The sequence below is a fragment of the Haemorhous mexicanus genome, chromosome 21 (genome assembly GCF_027477595.1).
Source record: "Haemorhous mexicanus isolate bHaeMex1 chromosome 21, bHaeMex1.pri, whole genome shotgun sequence".
NCBI lineage: Eukaryota > Metazoa > Chordata > Aves > Passeriformes > Fringillidae > Haemorhous > Haemorhous mexicanus.
Window position 1 is genome coordinate 11,289,563 of NC_082361.1, and position 26,087 is coordinate 11,315,649.

At 45.8% G+C, this 26,087-nt stretch overlaps 1 protein-coding gene across 1 annotated transcript; it reads right to left on the minus strand.

The window, feature by feature from the left end:
* Positions 1 to 2,049: 2,049 nt before the first annotated feature.
* DPP7 (dipeptidyl peptidase 7) lies at positions 2,050 to 26,082 on the minus strand. The gene is made up of 13 exons (XM_059865443.1): positions 25,927 to 26,082; positions 25,509 to 25,622; positions 21,862 to 22,001; positions 20,975 to 21,138; positions 15,824 to 15,959; positions 12,420 to 12,501; positions 8,509 to 8,675; positions 7,329 to 7,389; positions 5,399 to 5,517; positions 5,160 to 5,316; positions 4,779 to 4,843; positions 3,899 to 3,969; positions 2,050 to 2,875 (listed from the first exon to the last, which is right to left on the minus strand). The coding sequence occupies exons 1-13, from the start codon at positions 26,000 to 26,002 to the stop codon at positions 2,734 to 2,736; spliced, it is 1,494 nt and encodes a 497-aa protein (XP_059721426.1). The 5' UTR covers positions 26,003 to 26,082; the 3' UTR covers positions 2,050 to 2,733.
* Positions 26,083 to 26,087: the final 5 nt, after the last annotated feature.

The following is a 26,087-nucleotide window of genomic DNA, read 5'->3' on the forward strand; positions in this document are numbered from 1 at the left end:
ACCATCTTATCCCTGAACTTTTGAAAGCTGAGTTCTCATTACAGGTCTGTAGAAGCTGGCAGTTTTGCAGGACTTCCATTTAATGGGATTTTCAGCATTCCATGCCAAGCTCAGGTACAGCTCTGTTTACTCCTCCAAATACACCTTGTTTCCTGTACCATGCCAGTGTGATGTTGGCAGTCATGATTGATGAAGACAGGAAAGGTTTTTGTAATAACACATTTACAGTTTTGTGAATTTTTCCTGCACCTCAGGACTTTCCTCTTAGAAATAGCCCTGCAAGGGAATTCAGCATACTCAGTATATTTAACAGGATCAGTAAAACTGACATGATGGGGTAGCTCCATGAAGCTTGTTGCTTCAAGAGAAGGGGTTAAGATTTTTCTGACTTTGGATTTGGGAAGAAAGACTTGGGGTTTTTTTTGTTCTCTGAAATACTGCTGGAGATTGCTGTCCAAAGCAGGAAGCCTCTGTGTCCACTGGAGCTCAACCCCAAGTTCCTGTTCTGTACAATGTTCCCACCTTGGCTGCACTCTCTGTCAGTAAATGATGATATAACAAATTGGGCCTTTGTTCAGCAACCTCACTGGTGCAGGCCTTAAGCACAGGGTCTGCACCTATGGTCTGGTCTGGGTCACTCACTTGCTTGTATGCCATTTTCCTTGGTTGGCCCTGAAGTTCAACCAGGAGCAGTATTCCCATGATGCTCAGAGTGGTGCTTTGGGGCTCTTCACCTCAGACATCGCCAAACAGCAGGGTTTTCATTTTACCTCCCGTGCTTGCTTGCCAAAGGATTCAAAACATTATGGATGTTGGTGGCGCTGGCTTCAGACTTCTGCCATGATTTCTTTTATGGCACTGCTCATCTGTCCTTGGCTGTCCATGTGTATTATCTCTTTGCCATAGTATCTGAAAGCCTTTAGTTTATACTTCCATATCAATCAAAGTATGTGTATTCCTTTGGAATAAGAACTGTCTGTAAGAAGAAAATAAGACCTCAGTATAGTCCAAGAGCAGGGGACTAAAAAACTTGTCCTTCTGGAAGGTCAGCAGACAACCAAGCCTCCTTTCTCTTCAAAGCACAAAAGGTGACTGGGATGACTAGCAGTGACTTCCTGAAACATTTGACCCTGAACCTGGCTGTGTTCATACATTGCTGGGCTGATGATCACTGGGTACCTGCTTAAGGTGTGAAGGGTGCTGTTAGAAGGGAAATAAAAGCAGGATGCAATCCTTGCTCTCTCCTTTTTTTCCCTAATGTGTTAATCCTGAATAATGGCTGGGATATATCAAATCTGAATTCAGAAAAATTGCAGGCTCTGAGCTCAAGAGAGGATGACCACTTCAGTAAGGCATACTTTATATGGCAGCCACAAAGCCAAAGCCTGACTTGAGCAGGAGCATAAAGAAAAGTGGCAGCTCTAAGCAGGACCCATGGAGGTTTTCATGAGCATGAACAGAGAGGATTCAGGTCGAGCTGAGGATGTAGTGCCACTGGCAGTCTTAGAGCGACTTTTGTAGGGACTGGAGTTTGACTAATCCAGTTTTCCAAGTTGTCCTTCATTTACACATATCTGAGAAAGGTGATCAGATCCCATCTGTTCCTGCTCTCCTCAGCATCCCTGGCTGAAATGACCAGAAGCTTTGGTCTTTTGTTAAGAACAGGGCAGAGGTGAATGAAACAGATCTCAGCACCCAAATATTGTGAAACACCAGCAACGGCTCTGGGAACCAGTCCTGCTGTGACATGGGAGGGCACACCAGTGCAGATAATGACACCAAGCACTGCTGTGACTGTGTGCACAAACAGTGAAAACCTCTGGGGACTCAGGAAACCTCTCCACTAACTCATATAATCACTGTAAAGTAAAACCAACTGAGGCAGTTACCAGGAATTAGTATTTTGGCAGTTATGCTAGTAATTATTGGTGCTTAGTCAGTCTAGTAGCACCTGTTCATGGGCAAAGAGTCACTTGTGTGGGAAGGTGAGAAGGAACCTTTTTTATCTTCCCTGGTTATACTACCAAGTAATGAAATTATATCACACCCTTTAATAAACTTTTATATCACAGACTTTAATATACTTGTAATTGATTTTAAAAAGCTCTGAAGATGTCTCAGTGGAAGGAAGTGTGCTTTACTGGTCACCAATACACAGCCCTTGAGTGACAGCAGTGCATGCCAGCTTCCTTTGTGTAAATCTTCATCTCAGCAACTGCAATCTCTTTGACAAGTTAAAACTAAAACAGCCCCAAGCCACAGCTCTGGCTAAGACTGACAGTCTGACTTAGGTAACTGGTCACAAGTGGAGCTCACCATGACACTGGGTCAGTCATAATTATACCTCTGCTTTTCTACTAACCCTCTAGTATTCCCTTTTTCTCTAAAAATAGTTTATTTTCAACCTGAAGGTGCCTTATGCAACCATCCTGTTCAGGGCTGTGATGGTTCTTGGGCCTTCCAGGCAAGCTTTCTGCTGCCCTTTGTAACAGTGCTCATTCTGAGCAGGCAAGTATGGAGCCCAGAAAATGTGGTTTTTGGCTTCTGTCAGTGATTTGGCCTTTTGTATTTCTTTTCATGCTCAATGAGGTGTAAGTGGGACACTTTGGAAAAGGGAGTTCCCATCATCATGGCAGAGGAGAGCATCGTGTCCCATCCAGCGCAGTAGAACCAGCGCAGCAGGCTGCTGTGTCCTGTGGTAGCTGCACACAGGGGCTGTGGGGATGGAAGGGCTCAGGACTGGCTGCCTGCTGCAGCTCCTGCGCGCTGCTCCTGCACCTGCTCCGTGCCTGCAGATTTCACCCAGCTGCTGATGATCCTGGCTTCAAGCTTGCGCACCTCTGTGACGGATGGGGGGTCAGCTGGGTTGTGTCCCCTAAAAAAGCAGAGGAAAGTGAGGCAGTGTCAGTTACTGAACAGTTGGTATTTGCCTCCTGCACAGGCAGAGTCTGTGATTTTAAGGACAGAGATTGACTGGTTTGTGCTTCACATGTGTGCCGATCTCCAGTACAGTTGGGCAGCAGGCCCGAGCTTGCCCTTACTGGCTGCTGCCCCTTCTGCTCCAGGCCTAAAGGCAGATGGCTAATGCCAGATGGCACGGGACTACTTCATGTGACTGATTGCTGCAGGCTGTCTCACACTTGTGCCAACCCCTGCGCAAGAACATGATCTAATGACAGTAGGTGAGCTGAGTGCCAAGTTTTGCACAGCTCAGCATCCCTGGAGGCCCTCTGCTAGGGAAGAAGATCACTCTTCCACAGTGGGCTGCAATAGCCTTGGACCCATCCTCTTTAGGTACTAGTCCTGTGCTAGGTGCTGGTGAGGTCACACTTCAAATCCTGAGGTCGGTTTTAGGTCCCCCTTGACAAATAAGACACGGAAGGGATGGAGCTGGGGAAAGGTCTGGAGCACCAGGAATGGCTGAGGGAGCTGGGGGTCTCATCCTGGAGAAAAAGAGGCTCAGGGGGGACCATCTCACTCTTTACAACTCCCTGATGGGAGATTGTAGCCCAGTGGGGGCCAGGCTCTGCTCTCAGGTAACAAGGGACAGGATGAGAGGAAACAGCCTCAAGTTAAACCAGGAGATCTTTAGACTGGAGAATAGGGAAATTTTTCTCTTGGAAAGGGTTGTAAAGTAATGGAACAGACTGCCCAGGGAAATGTTGAATTTACCATCCCCGGAAGCATTCAAAAAACTTGAAGATGTGACACTCAAGGACATGGTTTAGTGGTGAACATGGTGGTGATGTTGGGTTCATCTTAGAGGTCTTTTCCAGCCTCAACAACTCTATGATTCTGTGATTCTAAACTATCTCCTGGCTGTTTGGGCTGTGGCTTGCTGAGATCAAATACCCAGGGAATCAGGATTTTGCCAGGCAAAGGAAAGTTTGGTACTTACCGGAGATCAAGGTGATGTGCACCTCCTTTAATGGTAAATGCAATCAGTGAAGGGCTGAGGCTGCTGTTTATCTGGGAGAAGGAGCAAAGATCAATTCTCACCAAGTTACTGGAAGAACTGGACATGAGTTCTGAAAACTGTAACATGATCTGGGCAAGACTGGGGAAAAGCATGGGAAGACATCCTTGGTATGGCTGGTATCCACAGCTAACAGTCTGAATGAAGCAGATCACCTGTCCCAAATGAAGGGAATGTTTTCCGCAAAGTGGGAACTTTCAGCTGATTCCAGTACAGGTAGTTGGAAGTTAGGTCTCCTTTGGACCCATGCACCCTAAGCAGCCTGTTCCTCCTGGGTTCCAAGCCAGCCTAAAACACTGAGCTTCTGTATTCAATCAGGAGCTCAACTAACACAAAATCCAGTCCTGGGTCATTAAATTTTAGACTGGACACTGACAGCACTCTGAGGTTTTCGTGAATCTAAGAGAAAACATCTCCTAGTTTGCGTCACTGCTCATAGCATCCATCTGGTCTCACCAAGTGTGCTAGGACTAGAAAGAGCCAGGAGTATGTGGCCAGCATCACTGAAACCACGTGTGATCACAGAAACACACCAGGTTGTGGTTCAGACCCTGGGTGTGGGGTAAGGAAGGTCCTGCCGTGTCTGCACCAGTGAAGCCACATTTGTTCCATCTGTTTTCCTGGCTGATGGACACTACTCAGTGTAGTGTCCCGAGAGCCCTCAGTGGCTCATCATGAAACAGCTGCTCACAGAAACTCAGGTTAAAACTGAATTGCCAGGGCTGCTCTGAAAGGGAGGGAGGGCAGTATGTCACCTGCAAAGGCTGCTCTGTGCTCAGGGTACAGGAATGCACATGCTTACCCCACCTCCAGCCCATGGGTCCAAGTCTCCGTTTGAAAAAATGATGTTGCTTGCACTTTTCAGGTCTGAAATTCAAAGAGTTCATAATTGAGAGGTCTCCTTCCTGCCCAGTTATCCAAATGTGTTTGGCTATGGCAGCAAACATGCCAAGAACAGAAAACATCAAATAATTGAAAAAAATACTGGTAGTTTTTATGTTTTCCCCTTCTCTGCCAGAGAGATACAGAAAGGTCTGTTTAGCTCAAGTCAACGCAAGGCTGTGCCTTTCTGCCAGGATTCATTAGTGTGCTGTGCCTGTCCTCATGGGGCTCAGGTGGACAGAGGGAAACAGGGAAACAGCTACAGGGTAACACAAAGGGACAAGCAATCAGCACAACTCACCTTCTCCCCAAAAGTTTGTCCGCAGCCAGTGTGCTCGCGGCCTCACACGCCACTTGTTCCAACAGTACTGCTCACGCATAGCTTCTGTGAAAGGCATCTCAGGGAACATGTCTGTCACATTGTTACTGTTAAATGTTAAGTTGATCTCGGTGCAAACCTAAGAGAAGTGCAAGAGCTGTCATAGGCAGGGGCATAGACAGGACAGCAGCTGAAACCTGCTGGGGTCTCTAACCTCTTACCTGGTAGTCCCAAGCCTCTGCATCTGAGCCGATGCCACAGCCCGTGGGGTCAGCACAGGACTGATACAGCTGGTATATGTTATAACACTGTGCCAAACCAGAGGAGTTGTAGAACACCCCTGCCAGGTGGGAACACAGCACAAAACCAGTTAGTAACTGCTGTTTCACCCACCATCTCCCACATGAAACTTTATGGCCAAAACCAAGCCAAGGGTTGCATGAGTGTGCAAGGATGGGACAGAACTCACAGAGCCTAGAACTGTGCAAGGTTACAATCCAGCTTTATGGCAAAGCTTTTACATGGGGCTGACAAATTCCTTCAGACGACACAAACTTGTTTACTGCCCCCAGTTCAATGCAATATTGTCCTGTTTAGACAATTTCCTTTGTAATGGGTTAAAAGCCTGGAGAGCAGGTAGGGTTTCAGCTATGCCCAGTAGAGCAGGTCCCTGTGGCATCTTGCTCAGCTTACTTCTCCACTATTTCCCAAGAAGAAAACTCCTTCCAAGCCATACCATTCTGGTATTTTATTCAATTTCTTTTGAGGCTCTGATTGCTAAATGTGGATCAAAACTCTGGCACTCTGAGCCCTATGATGTTCAAACAGATGTTGGGACACTAGTTTCCCTTATCATGAACCAAGCAAACCTGATGTGACAGCAATACCACTTGAGACATGATATGATGGGTAAGTGCTAGTCAGGTTCTCTGCATGTAGAGGAATGGATTCACATTAAGGAGACGGAGTATTATTGCCCTGGAAGCAATCAGTATCTCCATTCACATTGTCCCTATTCACCTGTTGCCAGTTCAGCATCACAGCCCATGGCACTACACTCTACCTGGCAGGAGGTGGGCTGATGAAGCAAATGTAGAAAAAAGTGTTTTCCTGTATGACACAAAGGGTCAAGTATGGAGGAAAGCCAGTCCCCTGCCTAAAGTTCTGGCGGATCATTCCTCTTGTATGTAAACTCCACCAAGTGAATGCAGCTGGGGAGACAGGGAGAGGCATGAGGTGCTCCCCTAGAACAAGGGAGGAAGAAATCCACCCTTGGCTTATTAATCTCAAAGAAACAAGACTCCCACTCTTCCTCACAGAAGAAGTAGCACATGAATACATGCAGTAGATCTGACAGTGTTTGTCAAGATATCAGTGTTTCAAGAAAGCTTCTAGCTGCCAGCCAAATAGCTCTAGCAGCGATTAAGGATTGGTACATTTCTGATTTGGAGCACGAACATCATTTGGGAAAAAAAAATTGGCTCCCAGTCATACTAAATTGCATTTATTCTGTAAGAATTCCTTTCTTTTTTTTTTTTTTTTTTTTTTTTGGTGCCACTCAAAACCTGTTTTTCTGAGTAATGAACAAGGTAAAACTTGTTTTTAATAAGCAACTTGAGAGATTTTATGAGGAACTCTTCAAAAGTTCTTTGAATTCTATCTCTAATAATTTCCTTACAAATACTGCTGGCTAACAGAATAAGTGCTCACACAGATAAATGTATATGTGTGTACACAAGATGTATTTAAGATTGCCTTGCCCCTGGATTAAGACCACAGGACTTGCTCTCAACAAGGAGACCAGAAAAGTTCCTTCAGTTAATGTGCACTGAGCCCATGACTGCTGGAGCCAGAGTATGGGTAAACTTCTAGAAAAGAACTAAGTATCGCAGAAGTCTACATCTCATGGACAGACAACAGGCTATGGGGCGTCAATGCCTGAGAAACATGACAAGAGTAAGTTGGGACAGGTGAGAGAATGAGCCTACTGTGAGATGTCCCAACAGACAAAATCAGCAGGGGGCAAAATGTCCCAGAGAGAGATCAGAGTCATACTAGCTCCCCTGATACAGCAATGTGACAGGTCTACTGATAGGTGCTTCTAGAACATGTAGTGGTACATAAAAGATCAAACTGATAATATTAACTCACCAACAAGAGCAGCCAAACCTTCAATTGGGTCTTTATGGGCAATAATTTGTTCACAGCCAACCTGGGTAAGACACATTATAGGTGGATGGCAGACAGAACAGTTACCAGTTGCTTTGTGGAAGGGCTAAGCTGGAAGATTCATTAAAATTATTATTTACATATTTTATGGTTCAGTAGCTTTCCAAAGGCCTAATGCAACAGGTCTGGAAGTTTTTAGCTTCTTCCCCTGTAGCAACAAAATACATAGAAACAAGGAGACAGGACAAAGGCAGACAGTTCCTTCACCAAGTTAGGGAGCTGTGGAAGAGCCACAGTGATACACAACAGTTTCTCCTACAATCAGAATATTTTAATGCCCTTTTCAGGGATTGGGGGAAATGTGCAGAATAATTGTTTCCATTTTAGAGGTCATTAAACAGACCCTAGAAGGAAACTGGATGCCTGGTGCAGCCAGAAGCAGCATGTCCAGAGTTCCAGTGCAGCAGAGTCTGTGAGACCTCTTGCACAGTGTGCTCCAGGCAGGACAAGAACCCTAAATGCCACAAAGCCAGAGGCAAATGAAGTCTCATGGGCTTGACAACACACCAGAAGACACCAAGAATTGCAACAGCCTCTGGTGATCTGGGATCAAAGCAGGTACCTTTCAAAAGCAGCTGGTGTCTTAGAGGTCTTTGTAAACCCCTGAGAACTTGGCCCTTTTCCCACACTTTGCCATCTGTGATTCTCCTGAAACTTCACCTGTTTTCCAGCCCCCATAGCAGCAGGTTTTTTTCTGCATTATACCTGAGGTATGTCAGCTTCCTGGGCAATACTTTCAAAAGAGCCTGATTTTCACATCTTCATCCTTACCCACCAAGAAAAATACATCTCTGAAAGCACGTTGAGATGGGCTACAACAGAACTACTTTTTTTTAAAGTTACAAGTTTTCAGTATTTAAAAGCTGAAGTCAACAAGCTTGCACAGATGTTTGTGTCTAAGGTAAAGGCAGAGCAGAATAGGAGTGACTCCAGCAAACCTCACAGCAGTCACCATCACAGAGAAGTTTCAATTGTGTAGATTTACTGTCAGACTGGAAGGGCTGCAACAACCACCACTACTAGTCACCCTGTGACCAACACCAATGGTGTCTGCCTGACAGTGTCCTAACCTCCAGTCACCCACTCACACCAATGTCCTCACCTTCACTGGATTGGCAGGGAGGTCACCCATGAAGTGGGTTTTGTATGGATAGTCCATCATGGCCATCATGGTGAAGGCATTTCTAGCAAAACCAAACAGCTGGTAAACATCCTCCTTGTTGGAGATCTTATTGCATGTGGCCATTTTGCTGCTGATCTCATCATAGGCTGCAAAAGAAAGGAAAATAGAAGACACAAACTTGAACAGAGGAAAGTAATACCAAGCTTCAGCATCTCGTTTCACTCAGGAGTAAGAAGATGCTGTAACATAAGATGAGGTTTTTAGTGGAAAGGACACATTGCATCTAAATTTACACACATGAACAGAACGTTCAGACATAGCTTCCTTGAGCAGTGTCACAACCTTGTGTGGCCCAGAGCCCATGCTCTGCCCCTCATGGAACTCGCTGGGGAGCCTGGAATTAGCACCTGCCAGGACAGAACTGGTCCCAGCTGAAACAGTGAGCAGAGCAGCTTGGTACAGCCTGTCCTCACCCGTGCCCTGATGGCTGCTCCTGCTCATGCCTGCAGGCCCTTTCCCTGGCTGGGCTGCTGCGTCCCACAAGGCAGGCTCCCCAGGCAAGCTCTCCTGCAGGAGAGCAAGGTACAACATAAAGGGCCCAATGAGATTCAAAAGCTGGAAAAACTGGCAGAGGGAAGGAAAAAAACAACTAAAATTTTTTTTTTAAAAAGAAAACAAAAAACCCAATCCCAAAAAAACAAACACCACCACCACCCCCAGGGGAAAAAAAAAAAAAAAAAGAAAAGAAAGCGCAGCTTCCTGGAAGGAGGGTCCATCTGCAGTAAGAACTGCCGGATGAGAACAGTCCTCACAAAGATCTGGCATGTCTTGAGATCCTCAAGATCTCACAAAGGCATGTCTTGAGATCCTCAAGATCTCAAGACATGCCTTCAAATATCAGTGGTATGCAGAGGTCAGCTGGAGTCAGGAAATACATCTTTAAAGACATTCCTTCAAGATGTACCCATACACCTTTGTTTTTCTGCTGCAGAAAGCTGCTCCCTTCATTTTCATCCTCCACATCTTGGAGTCACAGATCCTGTCCCCATCCTGTTCTACAGCTGACCACTAGAGCATGGCTGCTTTTGCTTGGAAACCCACGGCCTGGGACCTGACTCTAAATACACACTAGAGGGCTGAAGCCTTAAATATGACCACCTTACCCCCAGCTGCAGGAAGCATGGCCCCAGGCAGAGCTGGAAGGGCTTGACTGGTTAACATTCTTCTTGCTGTGACCCAAAGCTAAAATGGTGTTTTGATCCCTGGACTCCTCTGGCAGTTCCAGGACCAGCAGCAGCTGGGAGGCACACAGCTCCTGACACACAGGATGACAGACCAAGGCTCAAGACAGACCCAGAAGCCACTACATCTGTCCCAACACCACATATGGCTTCCAGGAGATGCTGCATCAGTCCATGGCATCTGATCCAGCCTACTTAGGAGCCACTGCAGAGGTCTTCACCAGTCTATCCTAACCGTCCAAGACTGGAGATGGAAGGGACTTGGATGATTGCTCCAGGACCTGGACTGCCCTCCACATATTTCTCTGATCTGTCCAGTGAGCTGAGTCACACAGCTGTCATGCCCACCAGAACAGCTCTTCATGGTGTGGATATTGAGGACAAGTATCTGGTGAAACATATGGCTTTACTAACTGTAAATACTATTCAAGTGGTTTTCACCTGCAAGTGGTTTTGCACTTTGGTGCAGAAAAATGGTTTCATTAACACTGTGCAAAGCTCCACAGAACTACTTATGTGTGGTGTTACATTTTATTTAAATGGTATGCTCTGTCTCACCCCTCAAAACTGTACTGTTTATTCCAAGCCTGTGATCCTTCCCTGAAATATTATGTATCTGTAATCCCATTGACCAAAGTCTTATTCCGCACCAAGCTTGAACCTCCCTGTTAAGCTGTGCGATGGAAATCAGTCTCTCTTTTAGCTCTTTTCTCCCTAGCTTTGTGGGTTTTTTTTTGGAGTGTTTTGTTTGTTTGTTTTGTTGTTGTTGTTTTTGTTTGTTTGTTGGTTTTTTCCTTCAAATGCTTCAGCTTCTCTTTATTGATGGACAGTTGTGCTCTCCCACCCCAGGGCCCATCAGAGTGCTGGGTGTGGGGGGGGCTCTGGGGTGGTGGGGGGCCATGACTAACACAGGAGACAACACTCCAAGGGGAGCACGGGAAGCTCTGTGCATGGAGCCAACACCCTTTCCCTGCCCCCATACCCAAAATAGACAGCTGAGAAAGGCTGGATCTTCTTAGGAGTAAAAAAGGAGTTACCTGTTTTTTTTAAGAGAAGGAGCTGCAGAGTTTGGAGTTGGGCTGGGAGCTTATTGCTGGCCAGGAGTTCTTTTGTTAGTTAAATGTTGTAATCACCTGTTGAGTATCCTTGAGTATCGATGTTTAACTCTATTGTGGAGAATTCTTGTTTTTCAGTACCACCCTTGCCTGCTGCCAGGAGGATGACAACCCCCCCAACAGTGGAGAGAGAGGGGAGAATTTGCATCTCAGGAGACACGCAAATTTATCTCAAAACCCAGACTGCACTGGGACAAGAACCCCACCAAATCCTGGAAAATACCCCAAAAGAGACAAGCCAAAGCAGAATTGAGAGGTCAGGGTGGTGTTTGGACAGCAGGGGCGAGGTCCGAAGCCGGCAGAGACACTGAGAACCTCGGTCACTCCTCGCCCCGACTAGAAATGATGCCAGTCAGACCCATGACCCCCTGGACCGAAAGCCGGAACTGATCCCTGGGCATTCCCCCACTGCCCTTGCGAGGACCGGACTCCTGGCTCTGCCCCTAGCGGACAGAGCTGCACAAATCCTCCTCTTCTGAGTCCCTGCTGGGAGCAGCGGCAGGAACCCGCGGACCTGCCAAAACCCCCATTTTGAGCTGATCACTTTTAATAAAGGCATTAAAAAGGAGGAGTATCTCCTGCTCTGTTTATTTCAGATCTGCCTTGGAGTGGGTCCGGACAGGCGTGTAGCTATTATAGGAGGGGGGAGTAGCAGCTTGTCTCAAGCAAGGAGGAGTCCAGCAGAACCGTTGACCACACATAGCCTCTCCCCTTCCCTAAAACCCCACACCAGGGAAAGGGACATTTCACACTCTGAGGACAGTCACCAGGAAAGAGGAGTCCCAACAGCACGCAGGAATCTCCTACGCTGACTCCAACACACATCAAGGCAGTACTTTAACTACAGGAAGAGATTTTTAAAAAACTAAACACTTCAAGTATATTTTTTTTTAGTGATTTAAGGTCTCTTGCATCTGCTCCTGCTGCACTGAGTGGCGTTTAGCAACCTGCATCCACTCTAGGGACAAGGACAACAACGCAAGCGATGGCTGGTCTACAGCAAGGAGGGACAGGGCAGTGGGGTGGTGGGAGGGGAGGGGGCAGGGGAAGAAGGCCCAGTGAGCGCTCAGGGTACAGGCACCACACGCATAGGGAAGGGAAGGTTCCAGGAAGGGAAGAGCCTATGGAGGAAAAGGGTCATAAGAGAGCCTGGTCTCCCTTGCACAGTTTAACAGGGAGATTCAAGATGGGCAGGGAGTAAGACTTTGGCCAATGGGATTAGAGATACATAATACTGCAGGGGAGGATCACAGGCTTGGAATAAATGGTATATTTTTGAGGGGTGAGACAGAGCATACCATTTAAATAAAATGTAACACCATACTTATGTTCCAGTATTGGTTACCAATTTTAATGCTAACTGAAACTGTTAATAAAAGAAAAATATAAATTGTACAAGCAGAAAGAGGAAGATATGGCCATCTGCACTGATTTATCGGAACAACTAGCTGAGGTAAAGCTGTATCAACATTTTCCCCCCAAGTCTGGGAATGCTGGCTGCCCTTGGGAGCCATCTGCAGGGCTCCCTTCTTACCTCCACTCAGGCACAGGTCCTTGATCTGCTGGAAGGCTTTACGGACAGCTGTGACACAGCCTAGGCTGGACTTCTGAAAATCCTGAAGGGACAGAAAAGATATGAGATGACAGTTTCCCACAGGAGATACTTAAGAGGCTGCAACACAAAGAACTGCCAGAAAGATCAGAAGATGACTGGGGTTATTGGCCTCCTGCTCAGCACCTCATTTACATTTCCATGAGCAGTGACACCAGTGCTTCTGCCTTGTCTTTCATAGAGTCTCTGCAGAAGCCAACACTGGACAGCTCAGGCCAAGCAGCAGCTGTGTCACCAGGTCTGGCTGGGATGACCTGTCAGGCAGAACACTCTACCCTTCATGGAGCATCAAGGTGAACATGAAGCAGCAAGAGAATATGAAGCATGCCTCAGAGAGAAGGGCAAGCTGCAAGGGTCATAAGGGTTTTGTTGTTTTTAAACACAGAGCAGAGTCCTTGAAACTGCACTTTGCCTGTGAGAAGGAGCCATAGGAGAAGTCAGTTATGCATTGAAAGTACAAGACCAAGATCTGCTTTTCTTCTTAAGCCTGCTAGTGACCTGCCAAATGACCATGTCCTTTTTCTTAGGAAAACCATTACTGATCCTGAAAAAGCACTTTAAGTTAGGTTTGAAGAGCTGTGACTAGTTATGGTGGATGAAGTTATTTCTGTGATTGAAGGCCCTAAGAACTCAAGGTCTTTCTCTTCTCTCAAGCTCTAAGGCAGATTAGATCTGCTGGCAACCAGTGTTTTGTAACAAGAAGAATTATTAGGGTTCTTCTGAGGTCTCTTTACCCTGCTAGAACAAGGTAAGTAACCACAAATCACTAGCTAGGCATTTTTCTTATAAAGACCCACCCTCAATTAAAAAATAGATTTGGCACCTTTCTTTTCTTCCTAATTCTGCCTTTGTCGGATAATTATGTGTAAATAAATAATTTTGGAGTTTTCTACAGTTTACCTGGGCATCCCTTTAGGAGTTCCAAAAATCTTTCTGGATGTGTTTACTGATGTTCAGCTGCTAAGGGCTCTAACTGGAGTGTGGGAATAGTTTGGCCTGGGACAGAGGAGCAGGTCTGCTCTGGCTGCTGTGATGGCTGAGCTCTTCTCTAGGCACTGCTGGGCTGCTGCCAAGCACTGCCTGACATGAGGACCAGAAACAGTTCAACTTAGCAGAGGCAGGAGGAATTGCAGTCATTCCATGTGCCTTCATTGGGATTAACAGCTCTCATGGGTGTTCTCAGAAGGAAGAACAATCAGATTTCAGATGCATAAATTGCAAATCAGAGCAAACTCCACACTGAAGATGGAAGGGAGTACTTTGAAACCACATAGTGCTTGCTTAAGAGCTCAGCCCAGAGCTTGGCTTACTAATGCAGAGAAAATAGATTTTTAAATTAGTTGGAAAGTTTTTTCACATGAAAAGATTTTTAAATTAGTTGGGAAGATTTTTTCACACCCTAAGTTTGAGGGTGTGTAATGACTCCCAGCATATTTATAGCTGAAGCAAGACAAGGATGCTGAAAGGAAATTCCCACTGCAGGGCCTGTTAGCTGACTAAATTGAAAGGAATAAGATGAATGTGTCTTTACAAACAGACTGTGAATCTCCTTGTAGATAGGAACAGGGACTTACAGATAGGGAAGTAACAGAAGAAACTACCAGTTCTAGAAAATATTACTAATTGACATGGACCATTGCTCAACCAAGGCCATATTAAATTCCTGAACCTGGATTAAAAGAACAAAGGCTTAATAGAATTATGAATAGTGTTTTGCTATATAAAAGAAAAAAAAAAAGTAGGGGTGCACAGAAAAGGGGGACATAGAGTAGGTGATTCAGGAAGTCTGTACCTTCCAAGTACCTCAGCCGATGGGGAAAGGAAGAGGGTGATGTGTCCAAGAAATTAGGATAGAAAGGGGGATGCATCCCCCAACCATTTGAAAGACCCCATGGGAAATGCCTCATGGACTCTCCCTTTATTAGAATAAAATTACAGGACTCCTCCGTCTTCTTTTTGGACATAAACCTCTGGTGCTGTGAATTTTTCCACACAAAATGGTATTACATTTTTTGCTAGAAAATGTATAACTCTAAGACAAGATGTCTATTATTCTTTTATGCACTTAGGAGTTTCAAATGTGTTTATTTTAATAAAATTGTCTCTTCTTTATACTTACTGGTAAAGCTATCTGGCTTGTAAGTCTCTGTATAGAAACAAGTTGTTCACGTATATAAATAAGAACAAAGAGACCACAAGTTACATACACAGGTGTGGTCCTTGAAGTGGAGAATAACAGCAAAGTAACACAAGAATGACAAAAATGTGTCAACAAAGATGAATCACCTCCAGATCAGACGGATGGGGAGAAGAATGCTAAGGTGGCCCAAAGGTAACCTAAGACTAAGCAGCAAGGTAAAAATCACCCCTGAGACATCGCACATGCTAATGTCAGACCACCCTGGTATAGTGAACTGACTGGAGCATGTGCAGAAAAGCACTAGTTAAGTTGACCAGTGAACAAGTTCTGTACAACGTTTTAGTTGTAACTTGTATAAAAGCCTACAAATGCCCCAAAGAGAGGTGTCAGCTTAATGAACTATAGCCTAGCAATAATTCTGGGCAGAAAAGCATGAAAGGTCTCAGCTCTGTGTGCTCATTGGCTCCTGAACCAGGCACGGACCTCAGTCCCAACTGAGGGACAACACAGATAGTTCATACTAAGCCATCTGTGTCACCCAGATCTAGAAATTCATATCAAAAAAGAGGCAGAAGACACCATCACAAGATTTCAGTACAACCAGCTAGTACATTTCTTTCCTTAAAAGATAAATCAAAGTCAGTTCTTACACCAACTTTTCATGGCCTTAAACTGCAAAAGCCACATTTAAATTTTAGTTTAAGCGATCCCGAGACACCTTGCGCATTTTCAGTCATGAAATGAAGATTTCCAAGTTCTTCACTGAAATGCAATCACCCTGGACTAAGGAGATGCTGTGAATCATTGGTACCAGTACAGCATTTTGGGAGAGGATTTTAAAAATAAATTATCCAGAAGGGGTTCAGCCAGGCAGAGGAGAAAAATTTCAGGCTGTAATACAGTCAAGCCACTAGAAAACGGAAAATCAATTATTCGTGGTACTAAAGGTACTGGCATGGAATTGTGCTTCTTGGAGCAGCACCTTTGAACACTGACCTGCCCAAGCAGAGGCTGTGCTCAGCCATGCTGCAGCTACTGCTTTTCCTTTCAGGTTGCCATTTAATTGCACTCCCTGCTTAGCAGTGATGCCATGAAGACAGATATCTACTTAAACACCTAGAAAAAAAAAAAGAAACAGCATTCCTAAAGGAAGAAAATACTGCTCCTGAAAAGAGATGCTACTTACTGCTGTGACATCCCTGAAGAACTGGGTGGGGTCTCCAAGCCCAGCCACAGACAGCAAAGGAGCACTGGCAGCTAATGCTCCAGCCACGACATTTGGGTATTTCATCCTCAGGTAAGCGCTCAGCATTCCTCCATAGCTACAAAAGAGAGACAAGAGTTATTTCCTTTAACAGACAACTTATACTGTAATAACTCAGAAGTTCAGGCCAACATTTACAGGCTCACCTAAACCAAGGTAACAATAAGCTCATGGATATCTGTGATGCCTCATGTTTTCACACATGCTCCATGATATGCATGATGTTCATGGATACATGTGATTCTTTGTGCCTCATCCTCATGTTGATCCAGATATGGTCAATGACCAGCACACAGTGCTCTTACTCTTACTGGCCTTTCCCCAAATGCTCACACCAGCTTTGGTAGGAACACAGCAGCTCAGTTTGCTTCTGTAGACAAATGTAAATCCTGCCTCAGTATTTAACTTTGCACCATCCTGAGCATGTCCCAATAGCTTCACAGCAGAGCAAAGCAGGGTTTGAGTGAAGAACTCACTGTTCAAAGAGAGAAGACACACTGTAAATTTTGCATACAGAATGACAAGAACTAGTTAGAACTAGTTAGAACTTTGCCAGGGTTTTGGCAAAGGGTGTCCACGAACATGGCAGAACAGGCTCGACTCCTGGAAAGTGAAGGCTATCCTCCCTGGGCACCCCAAATAACAGCTATGTAGTTGATCAGCACAGATACAGTGAAGGGGAAAGGTTAACAAATGCAACAAGAAAAGTCAAAGCTACCTTGGTAGCTTCAGTGCCAGGGTGACAACCTACAAATGGATCAAAAGCTGCTAGATAGACCCAGGATGACAGAAGTCATTAATATCCTGATGGTTGGCAGAGCTCCTCTGAGGCCACTGGGGGCGGCAAATGACATCCCCAAAACACAGTTTAAACCTGATCTAACTCCAAGCTTAAAAGCACTCAATCTCCCTCTGCACCATCTCAAGTGATTCAGTAAATATCGTTCCCACAACACTCACGTGTAAAGCAATTTGTATTTCTCTAGCCCTGGAGACAGGCATTACCTGAAACCTGCTGCAAGCAATTTCGGGTTAATTTGGCACAGTTATAAACACAGGAGTGGTCTGCTTTTTCTCTCCCAGGAAATGCTGTGCTTCTCCAGCACTGCCATATTTCAGTGTTCTTCATTTGGGTTTAGTGTGTTGAGGGCTGCTGCAGACTGAGCCCTCAATTACACACAGAGAGCTGCAGTCTAACATGCAGCTAGGAGGTTTTGCTGAATCCCTCTCCCATATTCCTATCCCAGGACAGCTTCTGGGCCTTCCTACTCTAGCTACTGTCCTGATAATCACAGTATAAACCTCCAGGAGATCAAGTTCAGTCACCACACCACAACGAGCTATCATGACAAATGCTTTTTAGCTCACTGCAATTGAATTCAAAGCCCTGCACTTCTGGAAGACTTTTGGAGGGAAGCACCCCTCTACTACAAGAAAGAAGATCCATCAAGAAACAAGGACATCACATCCACCCAACTGCAGCACAGTGAGCACTCTGGGAAAGGCCTGCTGCAAGGAACCAAAGAGCAGCAGAGCTGCTGTCTTAGATAGCACAAGTTCTAATGTCACTATAGTGCAAGGATTTTGTATTGTCAGAGCTTCATACCTTCTTGATGTTCCTCACAGGCAGCTCCTCTAAGCACTGACTGTTCCAGGTCCTTGCAGTAGTAATCTGACTCCTCTCACTCCTCTTTCCTTACTCTTATATATATCACTAGTTCTTGTTGGTTACAGGTGTGGCCTGTCAAGATCAGGCCAGCCTCCTATCTTCAGCAACTGGTCCAGCTGCAGCTCATTGGGGAACAAGATCACCCTCTACACAGAGCAGAATTATGAAAAGGCCTACAATGAAAATGGCTGGATGCTGTTAAAGAGGTTGTGTTTAATAAAAAGCTGTGTGGCCCCTTGAAAGAATATTTTATCAATTATTAGTTTCCTGTGTTTCCAATGTAAAATGTTCTGATCCTGCAGGAGGAATTTCTCATTTTCATAGTTATAGAATATGCTGAGCTGAAAGAGACCCATCATGATCACTAAGCCTAAGTCCTGGCCCTATGCAGGACACTCCAAGTACCCCACTCTGTGCCTGGGAGTGTTGTTCACACTCTTCTCAAACTCAAACAGGCTTGGTGTATGACCACTTCCCTGGGATCCTGTTCCAGTGTTCAAACACTCTCTGGGTGAAAAACATTTTCTTGATATCCAATCTAAACCTCCCTTGACACAGATTCATGCTGTTTCCTTGAGTCCTGTCACTGGTCATGAGTGAAGAGATCAGTGCTATCCCTCCACAGGATACTGAAGAGGGCAGTGAGATTTTCCCTCAGTTTCCTCCAGGCTGAACAAACCAAGTGATCTTAGTCACTCCTTATAAGGCCTCCCCTTCAGACCCTTCCCCATCTTCATGGCCCTCCTTTGGACACTCTCTAATAGCTTAATGTATTCACATATTTACATTGTGGTGCCCTAAACAAGGTGATGCCACCCCAGTGCAGAGCACAGTGGGATAACTGCCATCCTGACTCAGCCAGCAGTGCTGGGCCTGATGCCTCCCCTAGGACACAGTTGGCCCTCCTGGCTGCCATATTGACTCACATCCAATATGCCATTGGACCCCCAGGTCCCTTCCCACAGCTGCTCTCCAGCCTCTCATTCCCCACTCCATACACACAGACAGTGTTGCCCCACCCTAGGTGAAAAACTAAGTACTTTGGGAAACTTCATACAGTTAGTGATTGTCCATCTCTCTGACTTACTGAGGTCTCTCTGCAGGGCCTCCCTGCCTTCAAGGGAGTCAACGGCTCTTCCCAGTTTAGTGCTGTTGGCAAACTGACTTAGTATTCCTTCAAGTCCTGCATCCAGGTCGTTAATAAAGAGGTAGAAGAGAACAGGGCTGAGGATGGAGCCCTGCAGAATCCCACTAGTGACTGGACACCAGCCTGGTGTTACCCCAGACACTGTGACTCTTTGTGCTAACCAGTGAGCCAGTTGCTCACCCATAATATGCTGGACATTTTGCCCAGAAAAATCTTTGCAAGAGATAGCATCAAAAGGTTTGCTGAAGTCCAAAATAATGACATTTACTGGCTCTTCTAGATCAACCAGGTGGGTTACCCCATCAGAGAAAGAAATCAGGTTCAACATGTAGGACTTTCCCCTTCTGAAGCTAGCTGTGACCAATGACTGCATTGCTGTCCAGGTGGTTTTTCAATATCTCCCAGAATAATATTTACCATGATCTTTCCAGATTTTACCAGCACTGAAGTGAAACTGGCAGGCCTGTAGTTTGCAGGGTCCTCCTTCCTACCTTTCTTGAAAAGTGGGACAATGTTTGCCAGCTTCCAGTCAGCTGGGACCTCTCTGGATTCCCAAGCTTGCTCAAAAATCATCAAGACAGGTTTTGCAATGACATCAGCAGCTCTTTGAGGATTCTTGGATGAATCCCAACAGACCTCATAGATTTGTAGGGATCCAGATGGAGCAGCAGATCCTGCACATGTTCAGGGTCAACGGGGAGCTGATTATTCTTGCATTCATGGTCCTCCAGCACACGACACTGGGGCCCTTTTGGTCTGTCAACCATGGTGAAGACAAAGGCAAAGAATGCAATAAAGATCTCTGCCTTGTTTCTGTCCCTGGCAGTTTCAACTCCAATTAAGCTTTAATCACATGAATTTTCTCCCCCCAGTGGGGAGCAGTGTCTCTGTATTCTTCTCATGCCAACTTACCTTGCTTCCACTGGGCATACAAATTCCTTTTTCATCTTATTTCCAAGACAAGATCCCTGTTCAGCCAAGCCGGCCTTCTGCCTCACCTACCTGACTTTCAACATTTGGGAATTGCTACTCCTTTGCCTTTAACAGGTGATATTTAAAAAGTAACCAACACAGATGGACCCCATCACCTACAAAAACATTTTCCCAAGGGACTTTACTCAATAATTCCCTGAGCAGCCTGAAGTCTGCCAAAGTCTCTCCTCATGGCCAGAGTTGAGGTTTTGCTGGCACTTTTCCTCCTGTCAAAAAAGATTTTAAACTCGATAGCTTCATGGTTGCAGTGGCCAGAACAGCTGCCAACGCCCACTTTGCTCACAAAACCCTCTCTGTTGACAAGCAGTAGATCAAGAAGGGTATCCTTCCTTTAAGAACTGTGCCATAAAGTTGTCATCTGGGTTTTTCAGGGAATCTTCTGGCCTAAATTGTACTATGTGATTCTCCCAGCTGATTTCTGGCAAGCTGAAGTCCCCATAAGGACAAGGGAAGTTGACTTGAAATCATCCTTAGTTCCTCAAAGAAAAATTTGTTTGCGTCATCATCCTGTCTGGGAGATCCGAAGTAGACTCCCACAGTGACATCTGCATTATTTATTTGTCCTTTGATTCTTACCCAGGGGCTTTAAACTGTGCCATTGCCAACTGTGAGCTCCGGACATTCTATCCCTTCCACTACATACCATGCCATTGCCTCACCTCTTCTGCCCTATCCCTCCTGAAGAGCCTGTAACCACACAACAGGGCACTCCAGCCACAGGACTTGTCCTACCAGACTTTACTTTTGCTATCAGTGCCAAATTTCTGGGCTTGGGCCTAAGCTTTGAGCTCCTCTTGTTTGTTCCTTATGCTGTGCGCATTAGTGTAGAAACATTTCAGGTGAGGTTCATTGTAGCCAACACCTTGTGAAAGCAGACTGAGGGACCCCATTAGTGCTTGTTTCCTCAGGTTTTGGCACACCATCATATTGCTTATGACTGGCAAGGCTGCTATTTTCCCTTTACCCTTTCCAAGCTATTTTTTTTTCTGCAGCTTTGGATGATTCAGACATCGAAGAAGCTTAGAAACATCCAATCAGGGGTGCTTCTCCAAAGCAACCTCAAATGGAGACTAACTCCTGATGGGAAAGAAGAGTGGGACCTGGTGATGAGCTCATGGGAGCTGAGGCAAAGGCACATCTGCTCTCAAAAGGATAGCTTAAAGCTCTACCTTGAGAACTTTCTTGAGAGTAAAAGAGATCTACAGCAGCATAACTTTGGCTGGAAAAGGATGCAGAGAAAGGAAGGAGTCCACACAACACTTACCTGCCTCCGAAAGTGATAACAGGGCAGTCTGCAGCACCAAACTGCTGCTTAAGCTCAGTAATGAGCACTGCATAGTCAGCAAGGGCTTGTTCCACAGTGAGCAGAGCAGTCTTCTTCAACTGCATTGACTCAAGTCCAAAGGGAAGAGACTTCCCATAGTACCTCTGAAACAAAAGAGATATACTATGGCAATGCTCCTATGGGTCCTCTCTACCTTCAACATAGAGCTGGGCTAAGTGTGCACTAATACGAAGAGATAACAGAGTATGAGACATCCTCTAACTTGTCCATAACTGAGGAAGTGCCTTGTCTCCTGCACCTGATACACAGACACTTTCAGGAGAGATCATGGAACGGATGGCCAGGACATTACTACTTCAGTAATGCTGCTTCAGCTGCTTCAGTGGGTGCCAAGTGGATTCTCAGCATGTAGCAGGAATTTCTCTCCTGAAATTCCCAGCTACAGAAGGGAACAGGATAATCTCTTCATGCCTAAAATGACAGATAGTAGAGTTAATAGTGTGGGAAAGGTTGGCTTGGGACTTTGCAGGGTAGAGAGATTAAATATTATCCAAACAAAGTAACTCTCTACTCCAACATGGAGTTTAAGGCCTGTAGAAACTGCTTACAAAACCAAATCATTCATGGCACAGGCTGTACTGAAACAGCAGTATGTATCCTGAAGTGCTGGGAGGTATAGTAAAAAATTACTCCAAAGCCATGATTATAAAAAGAAGATCTGCTGTTATGGGGAGAAAGCTTATAGCAGGTCTGACTCAGCTCCACAGGAAGAAATGGTACCACTATTCCAGACCTGCAGAAAGCTGAATTTGGTAACACTGAACAGAAGAGGACTCTAAAGAATGCATAATGACTAAAATACTCACATGTTCAGCAAATATGACAAGCGCTTGCTGTTCCTCTGCTAATTCAAATATGAAGTCAGAGTTCTGAGCAAAAGTCCAGATGTCACCTTCATTGCCAGTATAGAAAAAGATGGGCCCAAATCCTTTCTTCCAGAACTTTGCTGAGGCAATTGAAAGAAAGAAATTAAAAATAAAAATAAAAAAACCCAAAACCCACAAAAAACATATAATACCCCCCAAAACACAACAAAGAATATGTGCATGAAATGAATCAATTTTTGATTTTGGGCAGGAGCTTAACAAGGAAGAACTCTGTGAACAGGATGATTTCTGAGACCTGATCTGGGACGCAAAGGGTTAGAAAGGCCAGAATCCAGAAATCTCTCATTTGGGTGGGGGTAAATAAGAGCTTTCATAAGATCACTACATGGCCTGAAAATCTCACTTCTGCCTGAAAAATACCTTAAATCTCAACTTCTGCAAGTCCTTTGCAGACAGCTTCCCCCCAAAAGAGTGATTTCCCATTTATATACCCTTTTTAGCTCAACTCACTCCAAAACATTTGCACAGCTAAATTTTCACACAAAACTGACATTAGGGAATTGCCTGCATCTTTCTCATACTCCTCCTGTGAGGTATAAAGTTGTAAATTACATATCATAGGATGGTTTGAGTTGGGGGGGACCATCAAAGACCATCCAGTTCAAGCCCCCTGCCACAGGCAGAGACACCTCCAACTAGACCAGGCTGCTCCAAGCCCTGTGCAATCTGCCCTTGAACATTTCCAGGGATGGGGAAGCCACAACTTCTCTGGGCAGCCTGTGCCAGGGCCAGCCCACTCCCACAAGGAAGAATGTCTTCCTTATGTCCAATCCAAATTCACCATCTGTCAACTGCAAACCACGGCCCCTTGTCCTATTACTACTGGCTTTGGTAAAAAGCTACCCGCCCCCCGTTTTTTCACAAACGTTTTGTAAGTACTGGAAGGCCACAATAAGGTTTGCCCAGAGCCTTTTCTTCTCCAGCTGAACAAACCCACTCTCCCAACCTGTCTCCAGAGACATATCTTAGCAGATTTCTGCTTTGTGAAGCAGAATCTATAGCAGATTTCTGCTTTCTGAAAGTTTGGGGTGGCTTTTATAAAGTGAATGGCTATCAGTCAGTCAAAATCCAGATCTTATCTTGTCAGATCTCATGTCAACAGTAAGGTATCTATTGGCAGTTGGGAAATACCAGACCAGTGTTAACCTATGGGCCCAAAAAACTCACAATAACATAGTTTGTCCTGTTTGAGTTATGTGACTGGCTAACAAACGACAGAGAAGGTGAGATGCTCTGCTATACCAGCTCTCAGATCATCACTGGGGCTTCCTCTGGACTCACCCCAGCAGCTCCACATCCTTATTGTGTTGAGGTCCCTGGGCCTGGAGGCAGCTCTACCAGTGGGGTTCTGGTAGAACTGCCTCCCTCTACCTGAGCAGAGGGACAGAATCCCCCCACACACCTGCTGCCCACTCTGTGGGGAGGAGCCCAGGATATGCTGATATATGTTATATATGTAACACACATGCATATGTGTGTGTGTGTATATATCATGATATATGAAGATGATGTGCTTCATCCTCAGATCACTTTATAACTGAAGGCAAATTGAGTCTGGCAGGACAAGCTGAGCTGTGATGCTAACACTGGCTTATCTAACAAACGGTTGCTCTAATGCTTGCTGATTTTAACAAACATTTGATTTTAGTTTAGTAATAAACTGCACAGAAATTAGGAGGGATAATAAATAGTTTTCTTCAATGACAAACCTCAGACCATCAGTTAAGTGTTGATTTCAACACATATTCCAAAGAGACCTTGCACAGCAGTTGTCCCATGGATGTTGCTGTCACATGAAGCTGTTTCCACGAACAGAGAGGCTCAAATTTAATTCTTGGCATTCTCAGCACAGAATTGACAAAGCCAGATTTGGCTTGAAATGGGATTTGAAACCTCTCATTACTGAAACTGCTCCTCTTCATTAACAAAGAGGCCAACTGACTATGATGCATTTGCTTTGGATATGGGGTAGGTAACTGGAGTGCCCAGTGTTCTCTTTCCTCTGGCTCTTCTCCTCATGCGCTTCACAGCTCCTGGAGTAAACAACCATCACAGGAGCCAAAACAAAACCAGATGGGCTCCTTAGAAAGGTATCTATTTTTTGATTGAAATCCTGGGGAATTGCTAGCTAAACTCAAGAGTATCAGATTCCCTGTTGTGAAATTAGTTTTTGTTTTCTTGCTGATAATCTGAAAAGTCTCATATTGTACAAAAAAAAACAGTAGAGGGAAATAGAATCACAGGAATTTTGAGTAAGAAACTCTCTACAAACCAGCAGAACTGCACTGATAATATTTTACTTCTCACAAATCTTATTCAGCTCTGCCCAGGACTCACAGATAAAACACAGCGCTTTAAAAGAAAACAAACAGAAGTTGCGCAGTGCTTTAACCCATGTAAGTCCAACATTCTGTTCAAAAAGAGCCACCTAATTAGTGAAATCACAGCCTTGGGTATGCTCTCAAAATTCAGGGGTGTGTCCTTATCTTTGGGTTGAACTGATCCATGAATTCATGCCTGGTGAAACACACAACTTGGCACAGGTGCTGAACAAGCTGCAGAGCAACAGGCAATTTGAAGGTGAGCCAGAGCATCTGAAAACCCCAATGCAGCTGGGAGGCAGCAGCAGGTGGGCATGAAGCTGGGCAGAAAAACACGTGACACTGGTTATGGAAATTGCTGTATTTTTAGTCACATGTTGTTTAAACAGGCCTTTTCTCTTTTACTGTCAGTGACCCAAAAGTGAGACACAGCTGGCTCCTTGCTGGCAGTTCTCATTGTTTCACATGGATTAAACTATCTACAGTTGCATGATTTTAAATAATGCAAACCACTGACCCAAGAGGAGTTACCTTTACTCCTAAAAATGATCGGTACAGAGTGCAACATTTCAGTCACTATTTGTTTTTCCTGACACATTCAGAACACTCAATTACATGCACTTGTAAGAGATGCTGGCATCAACTGAAGACACACACAGAGCACCAGCTTCACTGCAAGCCTAACACAGTTCCTTCTTTTAGTCTACTCTTGCTCCAGAGAGGTCAGTCCCCACAATCCACTCTGCACCACACAGCCAGAACAGAAACCAAGGAGTGAATTCCAGACTGGTTTGTGCTGGAAAGGACCTTAAAGCTCATCCAGTTGCACCCCTCTGCCATGGGCAGGAACACCCTCCACTACCCCAGGGTGCTCCAAACCCTGTCCAACCCGGCCTTGGACACCTCTAGGGATGGGGTAGCCACAGATCCTCTACATAACCTGCGCCAGGGCCTCCCCCACCCTCACAGGGAAGAATTCCTTTCTAATGTGCAGTGTAAGCCTACTCTCAATTTAAAGCCAGGCCCCCTTGCTCTATAAGTACATGCCTCTGTAAAAAGTGGATGAAAAGGAAAGGACGATATAAACAATGCTGGGGAATGCCTGGCTCGTACAGGGTTGGCCCGTGGCTAACACTGATTCTTGGCTGCCCAGTGCTCTAGCTCCTGCTTTACATCGGAACAGAGGCAGTTAAAGCTTAAGCAGAAATGAATCCAGCCCGAAGCCACAGCGCCCATGGGACCTACCCGACACCAGGTACCGCTGCGGGAAGGTCTCGTTGCCGCAGGTCTCGAAGCTGAAGTGGTCCCGCACCTGCGGAAAGAACCGCTCCTCCAGGCCGGGCCACACGACCCGGGCAGCTGGAGGGGGCATCATCAGGACAGGGGAAACCGACAATAGGCGCTGTCACCCGGCACCGCACAATCCAGCCTGGAAACTGCGACCCGGGGAGCTCGGAGCGCCCTCCCGGTGCACCCCAGGCTGGCTGAGGGCTCCGGCTCAGCGAGGCTAGTTCGGAGTCCTGCCCAGGGCCTGGAAAAGCTAGTAGAGGGTCCTGTCCATGGGAGGGCCAGGGCTCTAGCCGAGGAAGGAGGAGGTCAGGCAGCGGGGTCCGGCCCGAGGAGCAGGGGTGACAGGCAGAAGGGTCCGGCCCGAAACACCCACCGGGAGCGGCGCGGGCGGATGGCAGCGGCGGGAGGAACAGCGGGAGGAAGAACACCAGCAGCAGCACTGACTCCATAACAGCCGCTCCGCCTACACCGCACAGCAAACCGCGCAGGCACGGGGCACGTGACCCACCCCTTCGGGTTCATGTGGTGACTCAG